General features: G+C 34.0%; 1 protein-coding gene across 2 annotated transcripts; it reads left to right on the top strand.

Annotated features, from left to right (window-relative positions):
* Nucleotides 1–8062: 8062 nt before the first annotated feature.
* On the top strand, nt 8063–12710 carry LOC138329442 (protein SPMIP2-like). 2 transcript variants are annotated; one of them, XM_069276454.1, is made up of 3 exons: nt 8063–8208; nt 11410–11575; nt 12096–12710. In XM_069276454.1, the coding sequence occupies exons 2-3, from the start codon at nt 11410–11412 to the stop codon at nt 12299–12301; spliced, it is 372 nt and encodes a 123-aa protein (XP_069132555.1). In that variant the 5' UTR covers nt 8063–8208; the 3' UTR covers nt 12302–12710. The 2 variants fall into 2 exon arrangements, with proteins under 2 accessions (XP_069132555.1, XP_069132554.1); XM_069276453.1 differs by lacking the exon at nt 8063–8208 and adding an exon at nt 8604–8664.
* The last annotated feature ends 1257 nt before the right edge of the window (nt 12711–13967 follow it).

The following is a 13967-nucleotide window of genomic DNA, read 5'->3' as shown; positions in this document are numbered from 1 at the left end:
CACTTTCGTCATAAAAGTATCTCTCAGGTAGGTAATGTTTCTTGTACAGCTTGTTACAAAATGTCTTTAATGTCGTTAGTGGCCTATCACATAAATTACATATGATGCGTTGTTCTCCAGGGAACACAGGTAATCATTTTGCAGATTTACAGCACTGTTTTATTGTCGATATCCGCTGTTTGCAGTATGTGATATGGTTTATCATATGTGGAGTGAACATATTTAAATCTCACGAAATCACTATCGTTGTCCATTCTCTCATGAAGCGACCGATTCTTCCATGTATAGCTATAGCTCCTTTTACAAAAAGCTTCCATTGGATCTTTGACGGAAAATTTGCGGACTGGATATAGCACTGTATGAAGTCTAATAGATTGTACTTGGCTAAAATAGACACAATATCGGGGATAAAACCCATATTGCTTTGCTTTTGTGTGTGTCTTTATACTTGAATAGTCTGCGTATAAAGATGCTTTTTCGGAACACTAGTGGGTGTGCATTCGATAATATTACGAATGAAGTACAAATTTCCTCTTTTCGATTTTCGCTCTGGATTCTTCCGGATTCTGGCGTACTCCAACTATACTTTCGCACATGTCGGATCGCGTAGATCGTCTTAGATTTAAAATGAGCTTAATAGCATAGTGCTGGAATGTTTTCAAGCTTGCGGATATCACATTTAGTTAGTTATTCCATAGTTCGCATCCAAATAAGTAAATCGGACGGAAGTATAACTTTCTTGTAAATACTAACAAAGTGTAAGAGTGTTTAGTGTGTATACAGTCCAGTTCCCATGCGAGTGATAGAATGTAGCATGTTACTCCTTTCTTGCAAGCGTTGTCAACGGCATCGGTGTTTTCAAGTCAGAGGAGAGAATGATTCCTAAGTGCGTCCTCTTTGTTTTTTTCCGCAATTAAACGAATTGCATTGTTGTTGAATTGTCCACCTCATAATTTAGGCATGCACAGCGAATGTTAGTATGTTACATTTCGATGCAATTATATTGGAATTTACCATTTATTAGCAATATCTTTGTGCAACGTCTAGTATAAGTTTGTAGTGCTTCGGAATTAGGAGTAATCTAGTGCGACTTCTCGCTAAACAAATTCCCACACGGGATGGATTTGATTTTAGCGCCAACGTGGGTCGCTTCCAGATCAACAAGCATGTCGTTAATATGCTGTAAGTATAGGAAAGTTGAAATATCACCTTGTTAACTGACTTGAACTTTAAAGCAGCGTGATTGAGCACATTATGGATTACTGCACTATAGATGTTACGTATGAGTTGAACTATATTTCTAAATAAGTGTACCGTCACTCCAATGTTTATATAAGTTTGTTAAATATACCATTATGTTGAACAGTGTCAAAGCCATAATGTATCTAAGAAAGAACATAGACTTTGTGTTTTGTTCGATATTTTTCAAATATACATCACGAAGACGTAACGAGCGGTTGTGCAATAAGACCCTTTCTGGAATCCTTGTTGTTGTATTGCAGAAAATTGATATGGCATGGTATCCAATCCACCGGGCCGATATTCTTTTTAATATCACACTTTCTTAAGTTTATATACGCGACTGGTAGACAAACGAAGATAGGCCTGTAGTTGTTGGTTATTTTTCTTCTTAAAACCACCTTTATAAATCGGATAATATATTACCTCGTTTTCCACGTTTTGGGAAATTAAATCCGGTAGTCCTGATAGCGTTACATTAATTTTTGGATAATTTCAATAAGGCTTTCCCTCCCAAATCGAATGTGTTTCGCTCGGTTACCATATCGGTCCTGGAGCTTTTTAGTTTCATTTGCCTGATTGTTGTCTCAATTCGTCAAAAGTAAACTACGATTCAAGTTCTTTCTTGTTTTTGCAAATAGAAGATTGGTGTCATCCATTGTCGAATCATCTTTATATAGGTTTTCATAAAAGTCTGCAAAAAAGTTTCAACAACGCATTTCGGTCACGGCACATTTTCCGATCGAATATTAGTTCGGTACATGTGTCCGGTGTTTTGTTCTTCCGTTTTCGTACAATTCTCCAGGAATAATCGAGTGTCTACATCGACCGTTTTATCTAATCATTATTCACAGTCATCTAAGTACTTATCATGAGCTAATTTATGAAAGGTTTCGAAATGCATTCTTCGCTTTACTTGTAAGCTCTGTATGATGCATGATGTAAACCGCGAGTGGGTCCAAATCTGTCTATAATTCAGACGGTGAAATCGAAAGCACAGGGTATTGATTGGAAGGTGGGTCTTGAGGCAACCTCAATATCGGCATTATCTATAATATTACAACCACTCGAGATATGTTTGCTAATCGTGGTTATCTGAGGCAGAACCTCAATATCAATAAGGATGTAATCTAATAAGGATGTAATCTGTAGTTTGACATGGTCCTAATGTATATTTTACTCCTTATCACATCTCGCCATTTTGTTACTACATACACACATGTTCAAATCGTTTTTGCGATGACGTCGTTCAATGCCTTGTCCTTCTGTTTAGGTTTAGGTAACCAGAAATAAACTAACACATATTCATAAAAGCTCATTAGACTTATCACGGTTTAATGACAATTTTTAAATCTAGAAAATCAATTCATTAAAATACCAACCTTACAAAATTGTATCAGATTCTTAAGAATTTTAATGCATATTTACACACTAAGTGACTTATTAGTAATGATATTAAAAATTTCACTAATAAAGCTGATCACCTTTTTAAGAACCACGTCAATTGAACGAGATTGTTAATGCATTACTAGAATCGGCAATAAAATCATTATTAAAAAGAGAATATAGGAATATTCTATTTATTGTTTTCTCGCTTCCATCCGCCAACGGTTATTCCGTCATGGTATTTCACAGATTTATTTCCCTTGCGATGATTAAGTCGTATTTTTTTGTAAGTATAACGTTATATTCGTACACAAAAATATGAAGTCATTTTTGTGCACAAGCTAATGACGTAACAATCAAATTGATATTTCCACTATCCATGTTGCATTCTGATTGGTCGAAAGCGAGTGGAAATATCAAAATTTTCACTGGATTTCGCTTCGAAAATGTAATAATATGTCTTAATCAGGTGTCATGATTGTTTGGTTTTGGTTTTAGGTACGATTTGTAAGTAAATGTAAGTTGGCTATTGTGCCTGTAGGGACCATTCATGCTTAAATTTATATATTAAAGTAGTGGAGTGGAGTATAGGTCGATGTTTTGTGACAGGGCGCTTGGAGTTGCCTCCCTTTATATATTCGCTTTTCCAAATATATATACAGGTTCGTAGGCCTCGTTCTGTTACATAGGCATAGTTACCGAGTTTAGCTCGCCAGCACTAGACTTCCAAAGCCAATTGTTTAAGTTTCCCATATATACTTAATACAATTGTACCTAATTAATCACTAGTATTTATTATCGTTCTATCAAAACGATTAAATAACAGACACACTATCAACAAACGCTTATTGAATTATGTGTTATTCTTCTATGGCCTAGGTAATGATAGGACAATGGCCAATTGTTTGTGTAGGATATTGATCATTAAAGTAGCAAATTATCTGTTATCTAAAAATATTTAATATATCGTTTTTTGTTGAATTTATTAACTGGAAAAAAATTGAAGTACATGTGTATTATTATTTTGGTCTTGGATGACATCAAATACCCGCCAGAGTATTCGGCAGAGCATAACTGGCAATATTAATATTGGAAAATGACATGCATTGGGTTAAGTAGCAACATTAGGTACTAAGCAGTGGCAATGTAAATATATACTTATAATAATTGTATCGACATAACCATTTGATCGTTTTGTCTTAAAATTAATGTTATCACTAGAAATGATCTGAATGCTTACGAACAGACGGAGCATATTTAACAAGACTTCATGCAATGGTTAACTGACGAGGTAATACAACTTGGCATTGAATTTGGGGCAAAACTACAAAAACTAGATAATATTTGACAAATTTGAATAAAGAAAACAAACACCATGCATTTTGTTGAAATTTCATTCAATAAAAGTAGATAATATAATTTTAGGTAAAGCCTATCTGAGAGCACAGCAGTTTATCTATTTTGGTTTATTGTTTTTAACTGTTACCAAATAGAAATATTATATTTGTTATGAATGCAGTTTAGATGCCATGTAAATAAACGACGAAAGAATTATCTCCCCTGACCAATCAGGCGATTGAACTCTTATCGATGTCGTGTGTTTTGTTCTTAATGTTAATTGTGTGCATTGACTTATTGTACTGCAAGAAACCGCTTCATATCATAATCATAGCCTTAATGAATTATTAGCATTGAGTTTATAACAAGAAAAACAATATTTGGCATAGGATACTTCTACTTTCACTTTATACAAAACAACGTGACTGCGGCTACAAAATATATCTCAACGTTATTCGCCGTAGACTGGTTCCCGCCTCCCCAGTTATCTCTTAGCCTGGCGGAGAGTAGAGAACTAAAAGCAGGGAACATTCTCCGTTGCCAGGCGGAAAGTTCCTAAGCAACCGGTCACGGTAAAACTGTAAATGTTAGATTCAGTTAAGAATCAAATTCGAAGGTTTATCTTTCACTAATGTTTTATTTTTTAAGTACATTGTTGATAATCACACGAGAGTGTGACTTTGCAAACTGTCTTGCGCAAAAGGCTTAAAATGTCACATTCAAAGGTCACTGGTACTTGAAAATATTATTTTTTTAAAATTATAGTTTATTGACAATATTTTAAGAATAAGAAATAAACAGTAAAACATGCGCCTCACATATGTAAAACAGAAGTGTCTTTTCCGAGAGCCTTAGGAATGATTAGTCAATGTCATGGTCACTGTTATTAATGAAAAACAATCTGACGTGTCTATATCTTTAACTACGTACACCTTATTGCATATATCTTTAAAGAATCATATCGGATACATTTAGGTTCAAGATGGTCAGTTGAAGGTCAAAGTAACCTTTGTTTTAGAAAGTCATTGGTCTCATGTGCTACTACAAAGCTTTATATACAAATGGCCTGTGCTAGTTGAGTTTTATTATTGTCATAGCCACTATATTTCCAAAATTAAATATTCTCAAATTTTATCAATAATTATTTCAACGCTAAAACGCTTTAATCGCAAGCCTAAGATGAAGGTGTAACACCAAACAAATACATTATTCTCTTTAGGTAAGTCGTTAGAATTGTACTTGCTGACCTTCTCCAGCCTAACATCTCTCTTGACATCACTTTCTTTTGACCTTTTTGATAAATATTGCTTCCGCAATACTTTCAGTATGCTTGTTGTTTTCTTAATATGTCGTTTGCTTTATGGTATATTGATGTTTGTATGGCTTATTTCTAACGTGTCGTTTAGGTTCAACAAACTAATCACATTCGATGCTGTCTGCGTACGTAATTAATAAAATATATGTAAAAATTAAAATCGCATTCGGCAAAACCGTGTATCTTGAGAGATCTTGCCATTACCGTCCGTCTGGGTATATATCAAATTTAATTAACACTCCCGTTCCACATTAAGATGACAACCCATCCTAAGTCACTTTCCGTTGTGATGGTCAATGCCCGGAATCAATATAAAAACTGCCGATTAATTTTAGTGGGCACAATTTGTCTCTATTATGGTTTAACCTCTGAGCGGCGGAGGAAGTTCTTTGATGTCTTTATAATTGATATTTTAATGATCTGTGTCCATGATTAGCTGCCGTATTAAGATGAAATCGTTACAGAGATTTCCTGACCAGGGAGAATAGGACACCTTTAGCTTTTATACATAATAACATATATATCCATTCAATTACGATCCTTCCATTACATTAGAATAGATTCAGTTACATACGAACTCAGCCCATTCATAAAGACCTCTGCTATGATTAAATCATTCGTGGGAACACATAATCGCCGTAATAAGTCCCGATTACAACAATGTTGTACAGCCTAGGTATAGTTATAGTTCTAGTTTACACTTTCGCGATTTAACTAAATATTGCATCAGAAAATATAAAGACAAGACTTATGATATTTTATGAACTAAAAAGAATACAAACGAGAAATTTTATATGTATTAACTAGTTGTGTCCGAAACAGAAGAGGAAGAGGACGTAATATTCTTTATATTTACATAAATGTACATTGACGAACGTTGATCTTCTGGCGTCGTTTAAGGTATCCTTCATTTGGATAACACTATAAATATGACACGTATTTCCACTATTACAAAGGAACACAACACGAAAATACCACAGCCTCTCATTATATACAGACATTCACACGTGTAATTTATACACTTCATAATGGGGAAGCTATCCTTAGATTATCTTATCTGTTATTGGGATGTTAAGCCGACCAACCAACGTTCATCATTTTAAAAAAAATCAGTGCGCATATCGACCAGATTTAAACAATTGGACATTTAAAAACCTTTACGGACTCCTTTGTACTTTGTTCATACACAAAGGAAAGCATAAAGCTACGTTTTAACAGAATCGTTATGGATTCAATTATCCATATTTAAATGTCAGATTATGTCATGATCCTATTTGTGATTGTCACTGGTTTAATTCATGCTATACAAGCCAATGCTTACTAATTCCACTACTTAAGTTTCGTATTAAATGGATGAAATATATAGTGTTGGATAGGATACACTGCATTGAGTGATATCTATGTTAGCAGAAGTGTTAAATGTATTTGATTGAATTACTACACCATTACATAATATTTCGGTACATAAATAAAAACTATCTGGTTTTATATCGACGGAAATTGTATGTACATATGTAACTCTATAATACTTTGTGTAGAACGCTTCCTTTTGCATCGTTCAACAAACTGGCCCCCACAAGTTTTTGGTAAAGGTTACATTTATTAAGGGGTCTTCAAGAAAAAAATATATAAACAGGTATGGAAGAATTTATCAAACAAAATGAAATTATGTTAAAACGTAAAGGCCGACTACCTTTCTTAAAAACGATAACAGCATAAGAAAATTTATATGGTGACACCAAACAAATGTTAGTTTTCCGTTGTACTCTCATTTCGCTGTTTTCACATCTGTTGCAGTGATAATCAGCTAACAATCTTACATAATTTATTCGATATAAATTGTATATACCGGATCTTGGGAATGTGGGTCTAATCTATTTGGCTGATATAGACAGATTCCGAATTATACAGTTTTATTTACTATATTGTTACTTAATTATTTACTATTAGGAGTGAGTGCCATACAGTTACGCTGAATAAGACAGGGACCGTGTTTTACACTGTAACTTATGTATAACCATTACTGTTAATGGATTGTGTAGTGTAGATGACTGCTAATAAATTAATCCTTCATTGATCGTAAAGGAAAGACTACTTTATAATACTTTATATACTTTGGATATCATTTCAAGATACAGTCTTATCAGGAGCTGATATCAATGAAATATATACAATGTCGTTAGTTTATATGATAATCGATTTCTTTATTCAGAATGCACGTATTTATGGTATTGTATTCCGTCACCGAACCATGTAATACTCTTATGTCAGATATACTTATCAATTAACTTAATAGATTACTGTAGTTAAGTTCTATCGGTGTACTACTACCCATGCGGTCCTGGCTAACCATAAACGACGCTGTGAAATACAATGGTTTCCATTACAGAATCAGAGTTATTCAATGTGTCAAATAAAATACCATAAAGGCAGTCTATAATGACCGTGACCTGTATACAAAACTAGTAACCGTACAAGTGTATTCAAAACGGTTTAAAATTAATCCGCCAAGTCCATTCCTTCCTGAAGAGGTTCCATACGGGTTGCTCTATATCGGTGACTAAGTATATTATGGTTCTACCCCTTTTGGAAATATCCCAAAAATTGTATGTATAAGTTTTATTTGCCGTAGTTAAACTGATTTGGAAATAAAATCGATCTGTATACCCATTTTGTTTACATTAAACTTTGTATTTTTTATTTTAGAATACGGTTCAGTATTTTGAATTCATAAAAATTTAGTTACAGAAAAAAATACCCCACTTGCACCCCTTTGAAAATATGAATATCAATAATAGTCTTCATTCATATCATAACAATACATAGATCCGATTTTAAATACTCATATCTAACAGTCTACAGACATATCACTGCTGAGAAGTCTGATATAGGTCTGTCATTTAACTAGGAACTAACACCACAGTAACAAGGTAGGTCTGGTTTAAAGGGATTTTGAGTTATTGACTATTGCACGTGTTTATCATTATCAAATCAAATACATGTCTGTGGTAAGGAAAGTCTATGGCCATTTTAAAGATTGAACAAAATCATTTATGTTTGTGAAAACTGTCAGACTTTAATGTATATGTACATAAAGACGGATGTATGTATGTATTCTTGTTGTGTGCATGTAAATACTAAATACAGTGGTGTTATATAATGATATCGACTTAAATAAGAGGCTATATATGATGTTAAACAAAACATCAACAACAGGTTACTTTAATCAGACCAATCTGCCAAGTGACAAATACCAGCATTTCTCGTCCGTTAAAGATTAAAATATAAAAACGCATTTCTGTATTAAGTAAGTCATTAAGAAACGTATTTGTGGTGAATGAACACCTCTGATGTACACCGCTATTGTGGAAAATCGTCCGTGGTGGGTAAGCGTGACATGATTACCAGATAATAATAATAATAGACTTCATTTAAACTTGATTACATGATGAGTTTAGCAGCTCGTCTTACACATGGTCAAGAACTGTCGATACTTAGTATAAACAATATTTCAGAAACGAGATACCCGCGAGAGCTACAATGTAGTTACTGATGTTACTGTGTATGTATGCAGCCCAGATATTGCTTTCCTATGATAATTTATTATATGAAATTGAAATTTAACTTCATTATAGTAAAATAAAAATAAAATATCCATAGTCTATATAACGTTAAACAAAATATTTAGTATAAATAAATAAAAACAGTTGATTGATAAGATAATGACAATTATATACTTTTTATGCTACAATTTGGAATCAAGCATATCATTTGAATATAAACTCTCATCACACATCTTTTTATATTTTTGCATAATTAATGAAAATCTAATAAGGCATTGAAAAGAATGACTGTACACGTAGCATGCAAGTCGTCCTTTGTCTGTATCTGTTTCGATCAATTGACCGACATTAATTAACTGACCCATACACGCACATTGCCACTGAAACCCTGTTTACATTTACGTGCTGCTAATGAGTATGTCATTATGCAGTTATAACGAGCCTGTGGGTTGTAGAAATTGTTCATAATTGCTGAACGGATAAAACCAATTATCCCTGATACTGTACACATGACACGATTTTATAGAGCAAAGCGAAAATACCGTTTTAATATGAGATATCTGTATCTTCCAACACTTCTGAATCTGCCAAGTGTAATGGGTGGTCATTCGGTATCCCTCAGGACCCTTTCATATGTACCAATTTTGTAGTAAAATTATATCGAAATTTCAACCAATCAGGAGTTTGTATTTTATTCCCTCGAACACAACGTTTTCCAAAATGTTACTATTGTGTTAGATATATCAAAACCCGATACACAAGGTACCATTTTCACTGAAAGTCAGCCAACATCTAAATTTTGACCAATCAGAAGTCAGTTAATGACGACCATGCTGTTTAGAAAATAAAAATACATCGAGGCACCCACCCTTATACCGACAAACAGTTATTTAAAATGTGCGCGGACCAAAAGCAATAAGCCCAACTTCGTTTAGGGGACCTACATAAATATTACATATTTATATCCAAGGCAGAATTATTACAAAACAAATCATAGAATTTCACTTTTCCGCCGGTATTGATAATTTATGGTAATACCAGAAATTAAACAACATCTGTATCATCTGTTTAAAAAACCTCAAGGTCAAACATGTTTTTTGGTTCGAATATATAGTCTTGTATTAATGAAACTAAAAAAGGCGCCCATGATACTGTAGACATGTGTATGTAAACTGGTTGAAATTTACAAGAAAATCAGGTAGCGTCATGTTGACTATTCACTGTTAATGAGAACCTATCAGTGACGTACAAATCTATGTTGATAATTACCATATGGACATGGTAAAGATGAGCGTCAGCAGTAACATACGGATATAAAGGAAAGGGTTATTCTACCAGAGAGTCACAAAATGTCAGCTTGCCGAGATATTTACAACATTTGATATCCCTATCCTTAATACGAATATGCACATATGAAATTATTTGTATGTGTGTGTCATTCTCCGACGTTTTATAGCAATTTTACAACTATGATATCCCGCCATTTAAAACAAAATCGAATAAAACGTGACTGCAAGTCACGTCTCGATAAATGGAAATTGGGTGATATTTTCAACGCAAATCATGCATCTTTTATAGTAAAGCCTGCCTAATTTCTTAAAAATAAATGTTAAATTTTACTGAGAAAATTGTAATTTTGTTGACGCCGTGCCGTCACGAGGCTGTACATTACATGTACAGGTGACTATATAATACATGTACAGCCTCAGGTGACATGAGTGTATTACATGAAATCAGCCAGTATTACACCCGTAGGTACATGTATGGGAGAGAAAACTTTATATAATAGATACAAAATAACTCATCGATAATCGGCATCTTAAGGTTTCTATCCCCGGGAGAGCATCCATAAGCAGCAATGCCTTATACCCTCTGCAACGAAGTTAAGGGGTATATTGGGATCGGGTTGTCTGTTCGGCCGTCCGTCTGTCTGTCTATATGTCTGTAAACATAACTGTGTTGAGTAAACTAAATAGGTTTCTGCAATGGACCCTATTAATGGATTTATTACTAAATTCATGCAGCGAGGGTATTGGTCGTCACTATGGCGACAGTGCTTGTTAACCTTGTTCTATATAAATAAGATTAATTATTTTTAATAGAACAAGACGGTTTTTATTCCTGTGTGTCCCTGCCGAATCATCGTAAACATTACTCTACATTGTCGTATCTGTGTTTTGTTGTGATTTTCCACATTCATCAAACAAACCAATATTTAACTTTCTACACTTTGATATGCTTAACGTCCTACCAGCAGCTGGGGTCATTTCAGGAAGACCTCTCCTGTATGTGATGTGTTGTGTGTAATTGTTGGTATGCATTGGAAGGCTGCGGTATGTTCATGTTGTGTCTCTTTGCATTAGTGGAAATATTTGCACGTTTATAGTGTTATCTCACTAAACGCTTTGATGAGATTTAATATACCGTGATCATTTTAGGACCAATTGACTATAAATGATATCTTGGTAACTCATTTTCATTTGTTTTTAATTTACATACCGGTTTTTATCTATTTTGTTTCACACCACATGATCTTGACATCACAGTGTTTGATATGAAACTTTCCAGATGTCTCAACGAGACTCTCGTCCTGATTCCTTCATTAGCACTTCTTCACACCATTCGTCAGTACAGCTGCCCGGAGGCCATGCCAATGCTATGGGGTCATCATCCAAAGGTGCTACATCCGGGCATCAGATGTGGACAGCCTATCAGGGTCCAGTTTTGTTTACAGGTAGGTAATTATACGATAGTATAGATAGGAAAATCAGTATATTCTTAATTGTGAATTTGTAACACATTTTTCATACCTTATAAAGTGTTAAATACCGACAAAAATTAAACCGTAAACTAAAACCAGCTGATAAAAATTGTTGTTAAATAAGTTGTTCTGGTCTTAAAAGGACTTTTAATAGAATATAAATTATTTAGTAAATCGTAAATTAATAACATAGGTTTAAAGTTATCGTTTCTTACGTACTCCAATTTAAACCTCCGTTAACATTTTAAAAATATATCAAATGAAAGGTTTAAATAAGGTAGCAAACAATAACAAAGAAACTAATAATAACAAAATGACATGTTTTTTGTAAAGTTTTGATTTCGAACGAAATTCAAATTAGCTTCTTCCTATTGATTTTGATTGCGTTTCCAGGTTAATTAAGCTATTAATATGATAATACAACATATTATATTTAAGTCATTTAATGGTTTCTGTTGCCGTAACAGACGATGTGTATTCCCTATTTTTTTAGGTCCAGATGGAAACCGTCAACATCGTACCACAACACACGATAAGTTCCAAATGGTCGGAGAGGGTGACCGCTCATTAGAGGTGACCAGTCAAATGAACTACCTTAACAGACCTCCCCCAGGCCAGGCTTTTCCTAAGGCGAAAAATGGACAGATTGGGGAAATAGGGTGGCCGGTGGAAACATTTAAACTGTACAACGGAATATAAATTAGTTTACATATTAATTGATAAATAATTACCATAACAAGACGGAAACAAAAGCCATGGCTAAAGGACACAATGGAAGATTTCATTATGTGGTCTGCAATGTGTTTGTAACCAACAACTCAAGTATGATAGAGGAAATTTTAGGTTTACATGTGATATCTTTGAAACAAGCAGACTACGCAAGACTTTCTATTGCGTTTGGTTTTATGAATTTTTTATTCAATATTATTAAAGTCCTTGCATGGCTATCTCCTTGTTTTGTAGCATTGTAATATACCCGAAGCATTGTGAACCCTAATTGTATATCATGCTGTGTAAATATTGTTATTTCATATTCGTTGCATTCCTCATTTTGTTCATGTAGGCGAGTTGTCTGCAGATGCATCCAATAAAATGTTGTTTAAAGGAATACATTGCATTTTTTACAGAGGTTGAACTTCAATACGAAAGTGGGACGACTGTGTTTCCTTAAAACATTTCTCGTTAGATATAAAGATTTAGCCTTATACATCATGTTTGCTCGGAGTTCCACTATAATTCACAACAAGTTTGCGGTATACAAATACACATGCAATACAATCAATTAGGATATTATAACTTCAATCTACATGTCTGTGACGTGTATCTTGGACACTCCTTGTGTCACAATGTTAAAATAGGACACGAATGCTTGCAAATCCTCAGAGTTATGGATCAAAATATATCGAATATATATTTAAGTTGTAAGTCAGATCAGGGTCATGAAAACGGATGTATTTACTTGATATGACATTCAGATAAAAGTCGCCTACACCGCGAGTGTATGTGATTATGTGGGTTGTTTTTGGTTACATGTATAACCAAATGAATCCTGTGGAAGATATGCATACTAAAGGTTCAGTAACCTGCATTTCTGAAATTAGAATTAATGTTGACCCTTCATACTTTATTAACTGCCAAAGGAGATTGATAACATAGTTATATGTCCTAGATGGAACGGTCGCAGTTTTGTTTTGATTGTTACTGGAATGGTAGGGTTTAGTTATTACAGATTTATATGCTCTTGCGGGTAAGTTTTGATTTTACGTCATGTTTTTATGAGAATAACGTCATATTTGTCCAGATAAAACGACGTAATATTGCTCGCAAACTAATGACGTCACAGTCTGTGTATATAAGGACGTAAATTGTCACCGATAAAGGTGACTGGCACGAATACAGAGAATGGTACCTTATTAGCAATGCTAAATTCCTTGAATAACGCCTTTTATCTTCCTTTATGGCAAGCATCCGGTAATAAACTAACATTGAAGCGTGAAATTTTACGAAAGATAACTAATTAGTACCTGTAAGCGTTGATACTAAAGATAAGATTCGTCTGCATGAAGACTATCATATTACACCTGGTTCTACCTGGTGAAACACGAGCGCAATGCTGCAGCATAGAGAACAACCAACTAAATAATTTTACAAAAGCAGTGTTAAAATGTGTTGAAGTTTTGTAATGTATTGTTAAAACATCTGAAAATTAGTTAGATATTGTGGTATATAATCAATGTCTAGGATGGATCCTTCCACTCAAACTCCACCCAGGGGATCTATTTTGAAATCAGGCGCATTTTGCACTAAAACATCCTGAAATTCTAATGGTTTACCTATTCATTAAAAAAATTGATATTTTGAATCT

The sequence above is a fragment of the Argopecten irradians genome, chromosome 8 (assembly GCF_041381155.1).
Source record: "Argopecten irradians isolate NY chromosome 8, Ai_NY, whole genome shotgun sequence".
NCBI lineage: Eukaryota > Metazoa > Mollusca > Bivalvia > Pectinida > Pectinidae > Argopecten > Argopecten irradians.
Note: the sequence above shows the minus strand (reverse complement) of the source record. Positions and strands in the feature narration are given on the sequence as shown.